This window comes from Helicoverpa zea, chromosome 11 (genome assembly GCF_022581195.2).
Source record: "Helicoverpa zea isolate HzStark_Cry1AcR chromosome 11, ilHelZeax1.1, whole genome shotgun sequence".
Classification (NCBI taxonomy): domain Eukaryota; kingdom Metazoa; phylum Arthropoda; class Insecta; order Lepidoptera; family Noctuidae; genus Helicoverpa; species Helicoverpa zea.
Window position 1 is genome coordinate 8805047 of NC_061462.1, and position 19910 is coordinate 8824956.

The following is a 19910-nucleotide window of genomic DNA, read 5'->3' on the forward strand; positions in this document are numbered from 1 at the left end:
CATGCAATTATTATTTAGTTTAAAGATATTTCTTATAAGAATGAAACTACACTAACCAATAAATTATTTATTTTTTTAATATGCTACATTCTCCCGTATAAGCTGGCACTAAACGGAAGATTTTTTTGAAATACGTTAGTGGATGTGGTTCTCCTCTTTGTTCTCCTATTCTCTTTGGGTCTCAGATTAATGCAAGATACTCCAGCCATAGATAAAATTTTCTGCTTATAATACTATATACTATCCTCAATATACTACCCCTTTGGACTATCGCTTTTTGTTTGGAATTGTGTGAATGTAGTGGACATTATACTAACTTATGTAGTCTCTCCACGCGGAGGTACTCACTCCACTGTTGTGCTGTGGAGGATGGGATGAGGATACAGAAAGTAAAAAAGTTAAATATAGAAAGAAAAATATTTTATTTAAATAAATCGGTATTTACTTAAAATAAGTCATCACATGAGATCCTACATTAGCTACATTTGTTTTATACAAGAGCTTTGATGTAATGCGCTTTTTGCTTTAATTTACATCCATTGTGGGTGATGATTTCTACATACATCGATATGAAGACACGGTCCCGGGAACATGATTGGCGGAACTCTTGTTTGATTACCGAATTTCCATAATACGTTTTGATATACTTAATTAATAAGCTTTCTCGTCAAAATAACTGCTGTGCATTGAAGCCATTTCTGTGGTACAACCTACCAATATTGTTTAAATGCGGTGTCTAATTTTTACACGCTGAATACCTATTTCACTACTACTTAAACGCTATCAGACTATCAAAAAATTATAAAATTATTTATATAACATTATTTTATTTTATGCATAACTTATAGCGTAATTAAAATTATGCAGTGTAACATTACAACTTTTCTCCATACTCAAGAGTCCACATGTAACCTGCGTTGGGATCTCCACTCTTTTTGGCTTGCTCGTCAATATCTGCAGTCTTTTTAAGAATATGTTTGATAGTTTTATACAATTCAGGATTAACAGGGTTCATAGCTTCTAATTTTTCAGACCTTTTCTCAAATGTGCCTCGTTTGCCAAATCGTTCACGAACAAACTTTTCGTACAAATCTTCGTCTTCATCACTTTCTTCGTCTGCTTCGTTCGCTTCTGCGTCCTTCTTTTTATATTGTTGTTTTTCCTCATCGTCACCATGGTATCCGTAATAACGAGGTGCGTGATCATCATTATGATCATCTGAATCATCGTCATCTTCTTTAGCATTTTTATTTTCTTGTGATTTTCCTCTATCGGCGTAATTACGGTAGTAACTTGGTTTATAACTAGAAACATCATCATTATTTTGCTTGTTGTCATAATCGTCATCATCATGACCATATGGAGAACCATCTCTAGTGTATGCTAAAATATCATCTGGCAACTTGATGTCCGGTAACTTAATAGATACATCATCAAACTTTATTTTTAAATGCTCGTCATATTTGATATCAGGTATAAAAACGTCTAGGGTACCATCGCTTGGCGTTTCTTCTGTGGCATCTTTAGGGGCTTCAGTTTGACTGTTCTCATTTTTACTTTTCTCAGCATGATTGTAATTTAATGGAATTCTTTCAAATTCTTGTTTTACGTCTCCATCTTGAGCTGCCTTCTGCTCAACTATTTTGTCATTTTGATCATTGTGTTTGTCGTTCACAATTTCTGGTTCCTTTACTCCTAGAATTGATTCTAAACTTTCAACTTCATCACTTACGTTTGACTTATTATTTTCTTCACTTGATTCGCTATCTTTCTCGGGATTTATTTCAACAACAGGTTTAACTTCGCCGTCATCTATCTGAATTAGTTTGTTTTCATTTCCTTCTATCTTAGGAGTTTCTGGAGCATTGCCCTCTGTCAACGAATTCAGTGTTCTATCATTATTTTCAACTATGTCGGGTGTAGCTGTGGAAAGGGGTAATATTTCTACAGCTTGTTTGGGATCTACGAGTTCTAGATTGTCTTTCAGCGGTTCAACTTTCCCATCTTTATTTACGTTTACCCTTTCATAGCTAAAGTCATCTAAGTCAATTTCACGAATAGGAGCTGGTGTAGCTTGATTGCTATCATCTGCCGAGTTAGCCTCCTTTTGTGGTAGTTTAGTTTCTTTACTTTCGTTGCTTTCATCACTGTTTTCATTCGATGATTCTGGGCCCTTTCTGTGATGAGATCCTACTTGATTTGGTGTTTCATAAGACCTGTCATTATCAAGGTACTTTTCATTTGTTCTTGGTGCATAATCCTTACCACGCGATTTCAAGTTTTTGTTGCCGGTTTCCGCACTTTCTTGACTTTCAGCACTATTGGGATCATTTTTCCTATTTTCACCACTATCTGAATTGTCTTCATTAATTTGTCGCGAGGAAGGCCTCGTGACAGGTCTGCGATTATTTTCATTACTCTCCGCACTACTGTAAGTTTCACCGGAACCATTTCTCTTGTTTTGATAATTTCCACGTTCGCCGCTGTCGTCTTGATCTTGTCTGTATTTATCATTTTTATTTATTTCCCGGTTTCCACTTTCACCTCTTTCGTGGCTACGTTCTCCACTGGTATCTAAATATTGACCAGATTGTCTATTTTTATAACCTGTGTGCTCAGCACTATTATCGTTTTCACGACTAGATTTCGTGTTTCGGTAATCACCGCGTTCACCACTTTCATCACTTTCAGATTTGGATGTTTTATAGTCTTCCCGTTCAGAGCTGTCTCGAGTGGGTTTCCTTTTTTGGTAATCTCTGTCTTCACCACTATTGTCATTATCACTTTCTGATTTTCTATTCTTATATTCTCCACGTTCTCTGCTATCTTCAGTATTTCTAAGGGTATTTCTGTTGCTATTTCTTTCATTGCTTGCTTCATTTGAATGAACTTCCCCACTCGAGTCGTTGTTGGTTTTAGGGGCTATATTTTCTTTGCTGTTTGCATCAGTGTTTTGATGAACAGTTTCAATATTAAAATCAGCTAAGTCGGCTCCTAATATTTTGTTTTCAGTATTTCGGAGAGGAGCTAAGGGTTCTACTTCTCTAGGTCCATGTAAAGTTTCATAATTGACTGTTATGGGTTTTTGGAACTTGCTGGGGAGTGGACTTCTGCTATGTAATTCATTTGTCGCTCGTTTTCGTCGTAAGCTGTTTTTGATATGACCTTTATCTTTTATAGGAATTTCTGCTTTGTCGCCTTTTTTGTATACGTATTTCAAAACTGTGTCTTTGTCTTGAATTTCATTTTCCTTGGTATTATTCAATGATTCTAATTTGATTTTATTGTTGGCTGCGCAATGACTGTTCAGGTCAGAACTGTTATTGCTAGTATTATTAGTGCAGTCGTCGTGTAGTATTCGAAGCGTATTGATAATACATTTTTGTAGTTCCTCATCATTATTTGATGTTTGGTTGCACTTTTCTTTGTTGGTTTCGTAGTAATTCGTGCTATTGTTTTCAGCAGTCGTGGCATTAGTCATCTGAGAAATAAATAAATGGACGATGATTATAAAAATATACGAAATAGGTACCTACATATTTGTAAAATTAAAAAAAAATACAAAATCCTACTTACCTTAGCGAACACAGGTGCAGTTTCTTGTATTTAAAAGAATAAGGTATTTGTATTTGCATATAATAAAACCAGTGCTTTATGCTAACATTTATTACAACATACTTGTATTTACACAATCTACTACAACTTAACCATGCATAATTACAAATTAAACATTAACTTGCACTAAAAATAAATAAAAAGTAACAAAACTGATTTAGGTACATATACATTTCCACCGGGTTTGATGAAGATAAAATGCTACGAATTAATTATTTTATTCATCTACTGATTGACTATATAAACTGTTGTATGCATGTGACTTCAAGCGTTCTATTGTATAAGTGCGAGTTTACTGTTTACAACCCTCTGAACATCCTCATAAAGCAATGACAAATACCTACTTTGTTTTTTGATGATATCTCGTTAGCGATTTTGTCCTTAAGTTATATCGATAAGAATAATGGGTGACCATTCGATAGTTACTTTTGTTCTGATAGTAGGTATGTGGATGTCTAAATACCTAGGGTTTAAAACGATCGTGGTTTCAGACAGACTAGATGATATAGGTCAACTACACCAAAAATTATGTGTTTAACATATGATTTTTCATGTAATGTTTGACGATGAAAATGGAGAATTACTTATGGATTGAACATTTAAAAACTCTTCTACATCAAATACTACTTACACAATACAGCTGATTTACTGAGGTTCTACTAACTACGGCAATAATTGGGTTATTCTGGAGGCCTCACACAAAATTATTATGAGGTGGCTGTTATATATGAAGAAAATTATCACTAGGTACCTTTTACATTGAAGAATATTGTACCTTTGCAAAATATTGGCAATTGACAAACATTCATTTTGTTCTGACGACCTCCAGTAAGGCATTAACTGAATTCTACTTCTACAAGTGCTTATTTAATTACTACATAAAATGTGAATAGGTATTTTCGAACAAAACTACATTTACTTAATTATATGGCAATAAAAAGCACATTAGCTCGACTAAGCCATCATCTATGATTTTGTACAAAGTTCCTATTCTATTTATAAATAGTTTTCTTAAAGCTAACATGCGTGATTGATAGATTGCACTTCGAAGTTATTTTGGCACATTTGGTGTGAACGAAGAATGTCAACCACCAAATGTAAACTAGGGTTTATATTAAAAGATGACTTGAAGGAACACTACGATAACTTAAGTAGGATAGCTTGGAATTAATCAGACATTTTATTTTTACATTTTTAGCTATCTAACCAAAGCTATCGTGTGCTTTCGTATACTTAATTTTATAATACACTATAACTGTCTAGGATAAATTTTAACAAAGACCTTCTTTCTCTACATTATACAGTGAAGACCAAACATTGTGAAAAGTATACAAAACTATCGTGGTCAGTGTTAAAAATTCAAGTTGTGCAACCTCTGCGCAAATACTACTTACATCCTTAAAAGAAGAACTTATTGAAAAAAAACTTTTACTGTATCTACTTTCCTGAATTCGATGAAAATGTGAAATCGTTTCCTAAAGTATGCGTTGCATATAGGTACTAGGATCACAGAATTTGCGAGAGGATACGCAGCTTGAACAGCGTACAGTTACACCGTTGACTACAACAATACTCTATCTATGTGAACACTAGTCTAAGTGCTGGTGCGACTACTTCTTGCCCACGTAGTGGTCGTATGAGAAGCTACTCACGAATTGCTTGGCGGCACCGGCACCGTGGAAGGGCGCGGGTTCGGCCCACTTGCTGAAGTCCATTGAGGGAATCACACCGCTTCTGCAGGGTACACGTGGGTTCCTAAAAAGAGAAAAAGGGTTTATAACGATTCGATTTTTGAACAGTTTATAACGATTCGATTTTTAAAAGTAGGTACTTACAGTTCATGGTCAGGCAGAACGAATGGGTAAAGCTGAACAGTGTCGATGATGTCCGTGTTATCACAAATGACTCGCGCTAAGCGTGCTTTCCTGACTTCAGCCAATTGCTCAGGCGTGAACGATGATGGCTGGTTGGGCAGCTCAAACCTGATAAAGAAATATCATTTGTTCAAGAAATGTTACAGTTTAAGAATATAACTTCGTGAATTATATTTATTTATTTATTTATTTATACTTTATGTACAAAAAAGGTACATTGGCGGACTTAATGCCTCAAGGCATTCTCTACCAGTCAACCATCGGGTTAAAGGGAGAAAATAAATAGGTAGTGCAAAAAAAAAAAAAGAGAAAGTCATTAAACGATATGAATAAAAACATGATACAATACATAAATACTCAATACATAATATTTATATATATATATAATACAACATAAAAATAAAATATAAAATCAATAAGATATATTATGATATATTAGATATATTATGATTGACACTTACCAAAATCTGTCACCACGTCTCGAGTAAGAGAACTGAGTAGCGATGATGCAAGCAAAAGTGGGCCCCAACATAGAACCAGGGAGAGGTCGCTCAGACACACCACCGGACCAAAGATCCACATCGATGGGGTGGTCAAAGATAGTCTCGTATTTCTGCACAGTTGCGTTAGGCATTGATCCAAAGAGGTCCTGGAAGGTTTCAGCCGGAGGAAGACCGCAGAACTTTCTGAACTCCATGTATCCGGGAATACCGAACTCACGACCTCTCTGCATGTTGAATGACACCAAGTCCATACCGAAGCGAGCTCCGACCTTCTTGAAGAGATGGTTTGTGACTTCCTGAGTGATGGAGTCGTCCATAGCTTGGGCGACCTGGTTCATTAGACCCATGACATATTCATCAAGAACACCGGCTCTGTATAAGTCGTAAGGCCTACGGATGAGGTCTGACAGTCTCTTCGATGCTGGAAATAACAAGTGTTCATTAGTTAAAAGGTACATGTGAGATGGCAATAAAATAAGTGAGTACATAATTTAGTTTGATAAGTAAAAGCTTACCGATGAATTTGTGAGCCTTCGACCATCTTTCAACAGCAGTAGGTAACAATGAGTGTCCAAATCGGTAAGCAGCTGAAGCGAACGATGCGATGACGTCAGGGTTTACTTCTGGATCGTATCCGTCCCAGTAACCCTGAAACCAATCAGTCAATCAGTTGCAATCGCTAAGTAGATCACCGTGGCGAGGTGTCACAAGTTCAATTACCTAGCTGCAACATTCTTACATAACTTTGATGGATGAACAACTTTGATCGGCATCAAATTTTGCAAAGACGTTAAGAAATTCTATTAAATCTTAAGAAATTTAGTTTTCCATTATTTTAGCTGTTCTCACCTCTTTCTCGAGCACTAGACCGAACTTCTCCATAACGTCCTTTCCGAGTAGGATGGGCAAGAACTCGTTGTAGGTAATGTGTTGTATCTCAGCAATGTTGATGCGTCTCGCTTCTTGGAACAGTGTCTCATCGTCCCAATGAGGGTTGACCTCGGCAAGCCCGTTCGCTACTCTGTTGTGTTCACGGGCCATTAAAGTGTGCATCACGGTCAAAACTAATTGCTCGTTTACTCGGATTTCACCTTAAAAAGAAATGCCATCTTATTTAAAAAGAGAACGATGGAATACAACTATTTGGAATTTCGAATGACTCATCCTTATTCTAAATTTGAATAAGGTCCTTACCAGCTTCGAAGCAGTACATGTTCTTGTTAGGTCTGGTGCATCCTTCATCAGGGATGTCAAGTTTGAGTGGCAGCAAGTCCTTGAGACCATATTCTTTGAACACTGGGTTCATGCGCAACAAACCACCGAAGCCTGTCCTCAGTTTTCTGCAATTTGCCAAATTGAATAAAATTAAGTTATGAAATGAGAGAATGGCTACATAATATTTTTAGTTTAATTTAAATAAGTATTGAAAAGTTAAGGTGACAATTGGCTAACCATTTCCTTTTCTATTTCCTGCAGATTGTGGTTGATAACCAAATGTCACTGACATTGATTCTTGTGCAATAGTTTCTAAGCCATTTCCTACATACAGTAATTATATTTAAGCAATTTTTCTTATGTAAATATGTGTACATGTGTACTTTACCTGGCAAACTTCTCAGTTACACCATAGACCGTGTTTCCATCAATAGTTCCAGTCAAAGTGTTGAAAGGAACCCTTGAACCTAAAACACCAATATTAGCTTTAACAAAACAGTTTATTTTAAAGCAGCCATGTCATGTCACATGTCTTAAGTCTGTCGTGATTAGCTCCGGTCTTATCTATGCAATTATGGACAATCAAATTATTAAATAGGTCTATTATCCATCAAGTGGACTGGTCAACCTTCAACTAGCGTACCAGATTAGCCCAGTCTCCCCATAATGTCTGTATATTTTGCTCTAGGTAACGAATTTATCGTGTGTCGTTAAACACACAATATATTAACATAAAAATTACTTTCAGTTTGCAATCGATTTCTTAATAACATACTTGCAACAGAGCTATTGCAACTTAGTTGAGTGTCTTTTAGTCCGTTGCTAGCATGAATGGCGTACCTATTCCTCATTTGTTTTTTTTTTAGTGAAAGTGTATTCAGTAAATATCTATTTTGATATGAAGCTACATTGTCTGTATAGATATTGGATACCTAGCTTGCTGGTTGATTAGTCATCCTTCACATCTCTTATTTATAAACTGAACTACCACTTCCTTTAATATCACTAGTAATTTAGGTAGAGGCAAAGCTTACCATGATAGGTGGATTATGTGAACATAACGCAACAAATAATAAAAATGCACCAAAAAATTAAAAAGTCAGTGGGTACTGGGTAGTGCGTTGCAACATTTAGCGCATAATAATTCACTGATAATGCAACACCTAATGATAGTCAGGTGCTCTCCGCATAAAGCAACCTACACTTATCTCTGAATGCCAAACACGAGCGGTCAGGCAATGTTCTGAACCAAATTGCGCAATATGAGAACAGAGGTAACCACGTAATAATCACCGCTTTCTCTGTCCGTTGGCAGATGACGAGATGTTAAGATAACCATCGGATCTAACGTAATGCGCGAACAATGCCAAGAGGGGTCACTGCGCCTGAGTACGTGCTACCAGTTCGGACATAATGCGCTTAAAACGCCAGTTTGTATGCGGTTTCCTTCGTAATCGTAAAACGAAAGCGAAATATCCTCTAGTTTATTTCCGGAGAGATAAAACTAGATTAGCGTGAAACTGAAGGTAATGTTGAATAATTTATTGCAATTTCAAGTGTCCGTATGTTCGCACAATGTGTGTCAAACAACCGCAAAGTAGACCAAACAAATGAATATCGAATTGTATTATTATCCAAGCATTGTTAAATGATTTGTTTTGGTTGGACACAATTACAGGTACAATGCTAAAGAAAATGTGAATCGTGTGTGACTCCGCGACTGTATGTGACCTTAGGAATGTCCAAATTAAATATTTGAGTTTTAGATTGTGGAACCATGACCTAACAATTTTGCGACTCAAAAATCTAAAAGTATTTGCAGACTTTCAAAAACTCGAAGGTTTTAATTTTATGTCTAGTATAGGTAGATACGTTTAAAGAGTGTCTTACCCAGACGGCAGCCGGGCCTTGGCGACGGGAAACCTCGCACGAAGTCAATGCACTTGACTCCGAACAGACGGTAGAAGTAGTCATCATCAGGGATACGGATCTCGTTACAGTAAGGATGCTTCAGGTGAGGGGGGCGCTTGCAACATTCCTCGGGGTCGTTACGGTTGACAGGGTCTGTTGGAAGATTAATATCGATATAGAGAAACGCAGAAACATTCAAGCTTCGTAATTGTTGATCGTGATATGAAACATACCAAGTGGAGTCGCAGTAAGAGTGTAATCGTGGTCCATGAACTGTCCCCAAGCGATGACCATGACAGTACCAGCGTGGTCATGGAATCCTTCATCAGGGTGCATAGTACGGGACACAACACGAGAAAGTGGCAAGTCCTTTCCATGATGAGCAATTCTCGGCGAGTTTATACCGTCAGCGAAAAGCGGTCCTATTAATCTGAAAAGAGGAAACAAATGACACACAAGCTCCATATGTGAGCGGGTATTTCTATTTTATATACCTGCTCCGGGCTTTGCACTGCGAATTTCACTTTCTCGTTGAACCAGAAATCTACTACTTATCTTGAATCTTGATTGTGTTTTATTTAGAGATAGTTCGTACAGATGCTGTTTTAAAAACAACGACGAATGTTACGGTACTTTTGGGTTGACTCGGATTTCATTATTGACAGTCAGTTAAAAATGGCTGATCACTAACTTTATGACACGATTTCTGATAAACCATTCCTTTATTTTCAACCGGTTTGTAGACATCGGCCTAATATTAAAGTTCTTTTCATACCAAACCCACGATAACTTACAGATGCACTTTATGCCATCACTTTTTTGTAAAACACCCTTTCTAAAGTACCTAAGTAAGTGTCAGTTACCTCTGGAAAGGCGCCATAGTAGCGCCCCATGTAGGGTGCTGCAAATTGTTGCAAAGTCCGTCGAATCTCCTGTACTTGCCGGCGCGGCACTCCACGTGAGAGAACACTGGGGGACATACTTCTCGGATGAGGGTGCGAGATGTGTCGATAAGTGGGAGACCCTTCTCGATTTCTTCGTAGGTTAGACCGTATCTGGGGAAGAGAGAATATGTTTACTGCTTATTTTAATGTTGATTATGAACATCGTGATGAATGGTGACGGACATATTGCTTAAAAGAGGACCTGTGCTTAAAGAGGCATTTATGATAAAGGGAATGACAATTAGTAAATAAATAAATTATTTCGCTATGGATAGAAAGAAGTTTACAAAGCATCTGAGAGACTAAGTTTCGATGTAGGGAGCTTAAATAAATTCAAAGAATATTTCTGTGAAGACAGAATTCCATTCCTTCCATAAGTACCTATCTGATCGTAAATAGCATTTCACATGTTGTAAACGAGTATCATAACGATCAAACCAAATCGAAATTGTATTAAAATATATTTAAATGAACACATACAATCGGCATTTCATTTCCCTACTTCCTTATTATCTACTACTGACTATATAAGGAGTTTCAGGTAGAAGATTATGGTTTTATATTTTGATATCTAACTTTGTGAATATCTCACACATCTGTGATCATGGGTCTATGTTTAGTTATCCAAGCTTATGAATGTCTTGCAAAGCTGCTTGGATTTGTGGATTTACTACCTACTTCGATAAGTCTTTTAAGTGCACTAAAAGTACACTTAGCAAAGGCTTCTTCGAAATTGGTATCGTTTTAATTAACATCATTCCACACAAAGATGCCGAACGACATCCTATAGGTTCCTTCTTTGGACAAATAAATTCTGACCCAGAATCATGTAACGGGATAGGTGTTTTTGTCGTATTGTAACCGGTGCAAGTTTGAAAACAAAAAAAAATGTAGCATTGGCAATCGTATCCAATAAATAAATAAACAATAGAACGAACCTTAACATGGCATTTAAATTGCCTTAAAAATTGAAACAAATCGATTCTATAACACGTTATAAAATTGCAATAGGCGTTTATTTAACAAAATAATTGATTGATACACTTTAAAGCCGTTTACTGCAATAGATTCGGTAACGGATATCCAAATGCCAAGGTTTATAGCTATCGTAACAAGAGTTTTAAGATTTATTTGGGTACACCATTTATGATGTTAAGAGATTAAGAGTCCCTTGGCATTTTCAATGTTAAGTATAGTATGAGATCATTCAAATCCGTTACATGACACATATCCTCCGGTAATTAAGTTATTTTTAATTAATAGCAAAGAATGTAGCTAATATAATTAATATCTTTGATTGGGTAATGTGTTATTGAAAATGTGAATTGATTACCTTCGTTACCTTGAAGGAAAACTCGAGAATGAGAATCTATCTTAAGTCGATATTATTCGGACTAAATAACGAATGTAATATCAATGAATGTAATATCTTAACTATTATCACCGAATGAATGAAAAGCGAAGTAGGGTTTGCAGAGCGTTTAATAATTTACTCCAGTTCGTGAGTATGAGTGTCTACGGATAATGCATCAAGATGCATGTATAACATATATTACTCCATAATATTAAAGGTCAAAAATAATCTACATGTAGTTCAAGGCATTCACATACCAGTTTCTTAATTGCATTAAATGTACGACAATGTGTTGTAGGCCAAAACTACACCCACGTTAGTTTTGCACGAAGATTTTGCACCAATTGATTAATATTTTTATTCTCTAAGTATTGGTTCCGGTATTAAATAATACCTCTTTTCACGCTATAGAACGTGACTTGTTTGGAAGTCAAGGATAACTTTCAAGTTTTAAGTTATAGAAAAGCTACGAAAAAATGTATGATATGAGGCAATATTTTTTGACAGAGGAATGGAGTACCTATTATGGTAGATTCTTAATTAAATTGCTAGAAAACTAACTATAAAAATACTTGTTTTCTTGCACAACGTATTAAGAAATTCCTACCCAATTCTTTGATCAACTGATCTTATTTATAAAATGTTTTGTTTTTTTTTTATTGTTTGCACTTACCAGCTTAAAGGTAAAGCACAAAAAATCAATGGCAACTTTCAAGGGTACACATTTAAAACAAAAGTTAGCAATGATAACCACTGTTATTAAAACTGACCTTTAAATTGCGGAACATTTGCAATTATGCATTTTGTAGATCGAATTTTATCGAGAACACGTCATTAGTATAGTTACCTACCTATAATGTAATAATCAATTATTATTCTAGGTATTATATGTTCTGCAATGGCTGTGGGATTGTTCGAAAGAGTTACTGCGGCCCTGGTACACAAAGGGCTCCAGAAGGAACATGGTGGGTTTCAGTCAGTAAGAGTCTGACACTCCCCCAGGCTGCATCCACAGCGGGAAGAACCATTTGATGATTTCACACCAAAAAGAAAAGGTATTTATTTTAAGTTCAAATTCTCAATATATTGCATTTCTATTGTGTTATATAAGTAATTGGATAGTTTCATCACAATACCAAAGAGTTCACAATAAACTAAATTATGTAATCGCATTTTTGTGAACGTTATTTTTCCTTAAATGGCAATTTTATTATATCAATATGCATACATTTCCATAAAAGTGAATTTACAACAATCTACACCTTTTTACTTGTTATCAGTTTAAGCTTAGTGGTCTGCCTCGTTGGTCTAGCTGTCGCAAGTACGGCTGACGAGCACGAGGTCTCGGGTTCGATTCCCGAGTCGGGCCGAAATCGCTTTGTGGGTTTTAGAAGACTTTCACAAAGCAGCCCGGAGCCTGGAAGCTGGTGATTGATACACCCGTGCATCGGAGAGCACGTAAATGTCGGTCCTGCGCCTGATCTCTCTCCGGTCGTGTCGGATTACCGTCCCATCGGGCTATGAGAGTTAAGGAATAGTGAGTGCACCTATGTCTGCGCAAATGCTCGTGCACTATAATATGTCCTGCGTAGTTGGTTAATCTCCTTACACGAGAACAGCCGCCGTAGCCGATAATCGGCTAGGAGGACATCATCAGTGGTCTGCCATAGTGAGAGAGCTTTTAAAATTTGACCTACGTGTTCTAAGCTAAACACTCTTGAACTTAATTGATTATACTATGATACCTATATGGTCCTCTTGAAGACTGTGATATAGTTATTGATGACTCAAACAACATTTGTACACACCTGTAATCTTAATAATTGCCGAAAAATATTATTATTACCTACTCCTTTCAATTGGATGAACTAATTAGTTTCATAACTCAATCTTTCTTTAAAAACTGTAATTACCACCGTGTATTGTAAATAAATACATTATATAAATAACAATACACAACTAAGAGTTATTAGCGATTTATTTTCAGCAGTCTATTATTTACAAGAGAACGGATTGTGTTTGATGATGCTTTAAACATAAACACAATGTAACAAATTAGATTGTATCCGTCTTTTGTTCTTTACAGAGAGAGATAGGGTACAAAAGAAAGTAAAAGTAGCGCTTTAATAATAAAACAAAGAAAGTCCTATGTTTTATAACATATCTGACTAAAAACTTTTGTAACTGTTGTAATTTGTCTACCTATATGATCGCATTTCTGTTAATATCAATGTAAGTAAAGTAGGCAGAGATACATTACACATATATGTCCTACAATATTGACTTCCTAATATCCTGTCGTTTACAAAAATATAATGTAACATCGTAATATGAAAGAAATATGATCTAGGCAATTAAATCATTATCTGGTATCGATCAAACAGTAGCCGTTTGACAAGTTACATTGAAACAATACGAGTATCTAATATCGACCTAGTTCCGTCAATCACAACAGACAGACAGACAAGCAAGAATTAAATTCTTTTTGTTTCGACCTTCACGATGTGATACGCAACGGCGAATTTGTACAGACGGAATCTAAATTATCTAGATGTTATTCAGAACGGTACATTAATTTGGAAATTATGTATTATGTATTTCAAAACTCATTAAATTAATCTCCTTTGTAGATGTGTCTGCGTGTTAGAAGGTCGATGAAAGCACGAAGCTAGATTATTCGAATTGTTTTAAGATTCCAATTGAAGGTGTGCGGGCGCTATATAAAAGTTCATAATTGAATCCTTGTATTAATAAGTACATATCTAAACAATGCGTGACGCAAACGAAACCTATTCACATTTCACATATTTGCATGCAACATCGTAATTAAGTAGGCTTGTTACAATATTAATTGCAACTTAAAATAACCTTGTTGATTATCTAAGAGTTAACATTAATCAAAATTAACTCGCCGATTTCAACGCCCAGTTTCTTAAGAGATTTGCAAACTGCTTGTGGGTCAAGTCATGCACATTATGATGTCTAGTTATACGCATACTTTATGCAAATTCTAATTTGTAATTCCTAAATTCGTAACTAACCATAGCGGATGTCATAACAATTAAAATTTGTTAGACGCGGCAAAAGTGACTCAGAGAATTTGCATCATAAATTGGTATGACACCAAATAAAACAAATGTTTGAGGTTGTTACATGCATTCAATTGCGGTTTAAATTAAAATGCCAGGCCACATAAAAAGCGAAGGAAAACGCTGGCATTTGACGAACTCCAAAGAGGTTTAAGTATATTTAATGTCTTTGGCTGACTAGTACTTATTGAAATCGGTAACAACTGGATACCTGTTAAGTTATGAATGGTAAGTATTTTTTAATGCATCCTTTTTGTTTAAGATCATGTTGGACCTAATAAGACAATGAGATCAGATAACAACCGGAATACAAAACTTCTTAAGTACAAGGTAATATTTATAGATCTGCACGAAAGATTGACAGGCTGATAAGTAAAACATAAATCGTTTAACAGATATTAAACATTTTACCGATTCAACATGTTATCTAATTACTGAAAGCATGTATGAGCTTTCAGGTAGGTACTGTCATCGAATTGTGTCTTTTGTAGTAAATTGGAGTTAGTAAACATGTTTCAATTTATCCATTCATAGATCGATAGTCAAGTCTGACTGAGGGAAAGACTTCTCTGTGCAACGATTCAAAGCACCTTTCAAACGATTAACGATGGTCGATCGTCCAATCTCTATTCGATAACCACCCTTTACTATCACACGAGGAAGTGAACGGCCATCGCACTGTCATCGTACCGTACAAAGGAACAGCTCGAGTCTCGACAGAACCACTCTCGCTCTCTTCCGCGCCAACTGTGACGTGTTCCCAGCATTCACGGCTGCCGGTGATTCACTGCTCCGGTTACCGCTAATGAGCTGAGATGGCATTTGCACAGGACATTCACTACAAAGGTCACTACACCTTGTAGGCGACACCGATCAAGGTTTAGCTTTAACACCATTTCAATGTGCACCTACATGTTCGGCACATAATTAAAATAAATCGATTTGTGCACTCAATAATTATAGCTTCGTTTTTGAGAATTTATTTTTAAATTACTTCCTCGATGTTAATGTGATTGTATTAGTCACTGACAAACTGAATCCGTCTAATTTTGCATGCGCAAATGGTCTATGTGTGTCGTTGCGGTCGAGGTTTCAAATTAAACGATCATTTTACGGCTCCTTGATCGTGTGTTCGGTCACATGAGTAGCTTGCGATTCGATACGGGGTCGACTAGAATGAGGTCCATGACAGTTGAAGAATAAATGTTATTTGATAAAGTGCTGCCACAATAGACTCATTGATTCGAGTATCTTTCCGCGTCGTGAGTGGACGTTGGCATTGAACAAATTGACATAGAAGACAAAAGAGCGGATTTGAAAGAAGACCAGCCTTGTACGTCGTGTTTATAGTTTTCAATTAAAACTTGTGTAAGGATAAAGAGATCACGTAACCTCTTTTAAGGCTTCAAGTTCAGTGGGTGAATGTCGAACGAAAGTTCACTGGAAAATAATTAATATTAATCCTCGACTTTTTATGAGCCTACATTATTATCAAAAAGGTTATGCATTGTAATAATCCCGTCTAGTTTACCTTTGTTGACATTAAGTGATCGAGACGAATGTAGAAAGTAGTTTGGAGCTTGTATATCACTGAAATGAATCTTAATGTCAGAATAATTTTAGCTTACCTTCGGGCCAAGTTGATGGATATGTCGAGTATGAGCTCTCCGACGCTCGCGAAGTGTTCAGCCTTCCAATCGCCTTTCGGTTGTGAGACCACTGTAGAACAAACGAATATTAAGCTTCAAGAAAGATTATAAAGTCGTTTATTAACACGTTTCCGATTTTTCTATCGTATTCTTACCTAACGCAAACTTTAACGTAAGTTTAATAAACTTTGGCACCTGTCACATCAAAATGCTAAGGCTAAAAGTTTTTTTATAAACAGAATAATGACTCAACGTACAATATTGGACGTGATGATGTAAATAGAGATGTTATAATAATGTTGTTGCATTATAATAAATCGAAAGGTGTATTACGGTAACTACATAACGAGTTGAGATGTTCACGCACTTGATGGCACAGTAACGTGACTTGCGTGTTTGCGGTCGCGTATTATTTTTATTATTTATTGTGTCATACAACTTCGTACTTACATTACCAATCTCACACATGCAAATATGAATAAAAAAGTTAAAATATTTGTGTTCATAATCACGCAATATGTTTGATATTTACCAAAAACGGAAATATTTAAGAAATCACAGATATCAACGGTCAAAATACTTACAAATTCTGTTTCTGGCTTCGAGATAAGCTTGATTGATAGCTTCGTATGTGATGCAATTGGACTGTCCTTCGTACCCACTGCAACAGACAGAAAACACGTTTAATTACTTTGCGCCATAATATTTATTACTTAGACTCGTGAGTACGTTCCTATAATTTAATTGTAAAATAAACATTAGTGGTGTTTATTGCAAGTGCTCTCATACTTGTCGAATGTTGATGCAATTCCACTTGGATTTTATGTTCTGCGATTGACTGAATACAATTTACGAGTATTACATTCGTAAATGGATAAAACTGGCTGTGAGTTTCGATGGGTTCAACAAGGCCTTATGAATGGTCGGCATATTGAGTACTTGGTGAGAGACAATAATGTAGCCTCGAAGATTACTTTGGGCTAATGTGCCCTTAAATAACAGATGATCGAAAAATCCATTTGTAACATATGTTCAACTTAATTAACAGCAGTAACCTCACCCGATATTAATACTAAGATTCACATTATTCGCAATTGGCCTCGTGGCCTACATCCGATGGTAAGTGTGTATAAGGCCATCAGTTACTTAACTAACGTGATAGTAATCAGTGTTATCCAACATGTTTAAGTATTTTCACGTGATTCTTGAATTTGGTAACATCTCTAGGAGATGGTGCGCCGATACTGGGGCACTCATTACCTTCTAGATAGAGAAACAAATGGCCTGTTACGTGAACTGGTGGGAACATTGTAGCTTTATTTATTGTAGAAATAGGCAATTTGTACGTGTAATATAAAAGGCAATTGTTACCGAGAGTGTTAAAATATTAAATAATCAAACACGTAACGATATGGTAATTGTAAAATAATATTATTTCAATGGTAGGTATCACAATTTCGAGTATGAAAAACATGAAATATTTATTATTTGCATACAAACAACTTTTTGCGGAAGGGGCGTGCGTCAAATTAATTTATGGACATTATAATTAAATCAACAAGCGCTTCTGATCATTAAGTGTGTGATATTCAGATAAGAATCAGAAGTTGAGTTCCTTAGAAACTAAACTACACACCCAAATACTTAAGTAAATGCTGCAAAAATGTTCTAAGCAAGTTAAAAAGTAAAAAGTATGTAGAAGTTTAATTTAGTTAATATATTTTTATTGTCAGATTCAAATTTAAATACAGTTTTTTTTACTCAGTAATCAGTTTTATACAATTCATAAAAAGTAAAGTACCTAAACTAAATCTATATTGTTATGCGGAACCATTCTATTCAAATATAAGCTATAAATGTGGAAATCCAAATTTTTATGAGTGTTTTAAATTTGTTCCGGTTTCTGCTGAATATTTTAACATAAATAATCGATAGAAACAAAATGGTTACATCGTACAAATTATTGTTTTTATTAGAAAATAACTTTCATTGTGTTTCTGTACTAAAGAAATCACATGACTAGGTATTGGAAAAGTTTCTAGGCTAGACTATGCATATTTTTATGCTTCTTGTTTTAGAGAAATCTTGACAAATTGTTTGATAAATAACTCAGTTGTTACTCATACTTGACCAAGGGGAAATTCATGTTTCCCTATATTTTATCGTAGGACCGACTTTCCCTTTTCCCAGACAGTTAAAAAACGCTCATAAACAAAAGAAGTCTAGAAACCTTAAACAGCAAATAAAACTGTTGATAAATCTTTATCGTCCAATTTCAACAACAATTCAATTAATTACTCAGTTGCTTTATAGCGTGTTGTAATTATAAGGCGTTAACATTGGTAATGACACCAGTTACTGCCAGTTAGTGGTTACCAAACGTCCCGTTCCCACGACCACGATACACATTACTGGGCGTCTTCGATTCTCACCATGTCTGTCACTCAAAGGCCACACACTGCCAACTAAAATGTGAGTCGATAGTTGACCCGATGGTTGGTCGACAGCAATAAAATTTTCCGGCTGGATACCTCGTAATGTGCGAACTATATACTTTACTTTATCTCAGTCAAACTATCGGCCGACTAAAAGTTTGCAGTCTACTGGGGTTCCAATGCCTACGTTATTCTTGCAACATGCCTTCTTTACTTACTACTTATTACTTTGCATGCGAAAATAAATATGTTTACGTAGCGGTTGTCTAGTCTGGGTGAGCTTTAATGTGTTTTCTTAACCCAGTGAAGAATGACTGGGCATTTTCGTGTGTATTTTTGAAATTATTGCGTGAAAATACTCGTAGTTTTCTATAGAGTCATTATTTTGTGTGAAATATATGGTATATTTTTGTGGTTGTTACTAAACCGTTGGTATTTGTTTTATTGCATTGTGATTCTTGTATTTACTATAAAAGGTAACAAATAGAAAGTGGATACCTACATGAAATCCAATACTTATGATTTTATTGAAATTTTATGGCACCGAAGTACCTACACATTTGGTAACAACACGTTTTTATTTGATTCTCAGTCCTACGCGCCTTCATCAACATAATTCCAAATTCAAAAGTGATAAGAGTTGGGCCAACCGGTAGTCGATATATCCACTATATAGTGATATAGTAAGTTCAACTCAGTCTTGCGCGCGGCCTTATGTGTGGGTAACCCTTGTACATACACAGTGACTTTGTGTGCGTGACAAGAGGTACAGTCGGGTACAAATACAGTTATTTAGGGGTTACGGCTGTTTAAAGAAAAACAGTTATTACGTAATTTAATGTTTATTTATTTATAATGATTCTGAATCGCTACTTGAAAAATCAAATGATGAATTTTCGGATTCGCTACTCTCACCGAGGTAAATTATAAATTTTGACTCCATGTCAAAATGTCTATAGTATTTTTCTTTTTTCTTTTGTACATGTCGACAAGTATTACCCAACATCCCTTCATCAATATGACTTAAACGTTCATTTATGAGTTTCATTATTTCCGTCTTATTTTGGTCGACATTATGCGAAGCAATATTATTTTTTAAAATTCCTCACACATTTTGTTTACATTATTATACTAGATTATACGTCTTTTTACATTCTTAGTCCACACTTTTATTTATTGTCCGCGTACCCCGAGATCTAGAAAATATGTAAGGAGTATTTAATTCATCTTAGATATTTCACCTCATTTATTTCTTAGATACTGTCAACGTCAATTTGAAAAAACTTATGAGAAAATAATGAAAAACTGTAAAATGTAATAA

General features: G+C 35.6%; 2 protein-coding genes across 2 annotated transcripts in view; both read right to left on the bottom strand.

Annotated features, from left to right (window-relative positions):
- Positions 1 to 188: 188 nt before the first annotated feature.
- Positions 189 to 3606, bottom strand: LOC124634325 (uncharacterized protein DDB_G0283697-like). Its single transcript, XM_047169861.1, has one exon. The coding sequence runs from the start codon at positions 3479 to 3481 to the stop codon at positions 875 to 877; it is 2607 nt and encodes an 868-aa protein (XP_047025817.1). The 5' UTR covers positions 3482 to 3606; the 3' UTR covers positions 189 to 874.
- Positions 3607 to 3651: 45 nt separating this feature from the next.
- Positions 3652 to 19910, bottom strand: part of LOC124634326 (peroxidase) — a 36338-nt gene continuing 20079 nt past the window's right edge. The window contains exons 3-14 of the mRNA XM_047169863.1: positions 16739 to 16815; positions 16134 to 16224; positions 9982 to 10173; positions 9352 to 9548; positions 9098 to 9271; positions 7596 to 7674; positions 7187 to 7332; positions 6842 to 7083; positions 6508 to 6640; positions 5951 to 6413; positions 5451 to 5597; positions 3652 to 5370 (exon numbers count right to left, since the gene is read on the bottom strand). Of these exons, the coding sequence (XP_047025819.1) occupies positions 5226 to 5370; positions 5451 to 5597; positions 5951 to 6413; positions 6508 to 6640; positions 6842 to 7083; positions 7187 to 7332; positions 7596 to 7674; positions 9098 to 9271; positions 9352 to 9548; positions 9982 to 10173; positions 16134 to 16224; positions 16739 to 16815 (2086 nt within the window). The 3' untranslated portion in view covers positions 3652 to 5225. The remainder of the gene's footprint in view (positions 5371 to 5450; positions 5598 to 5950; positions 6414 to 6507; positions 6641 to 6841; positions 7084 to 7186; positions 7333 to 7595; positions 7675 to 9097; positions 9272 to 9351; positions 9549 to 9981; positions 10174 to 16133; positions 16225 to 16738; positions 16816 to 19910) is intronic.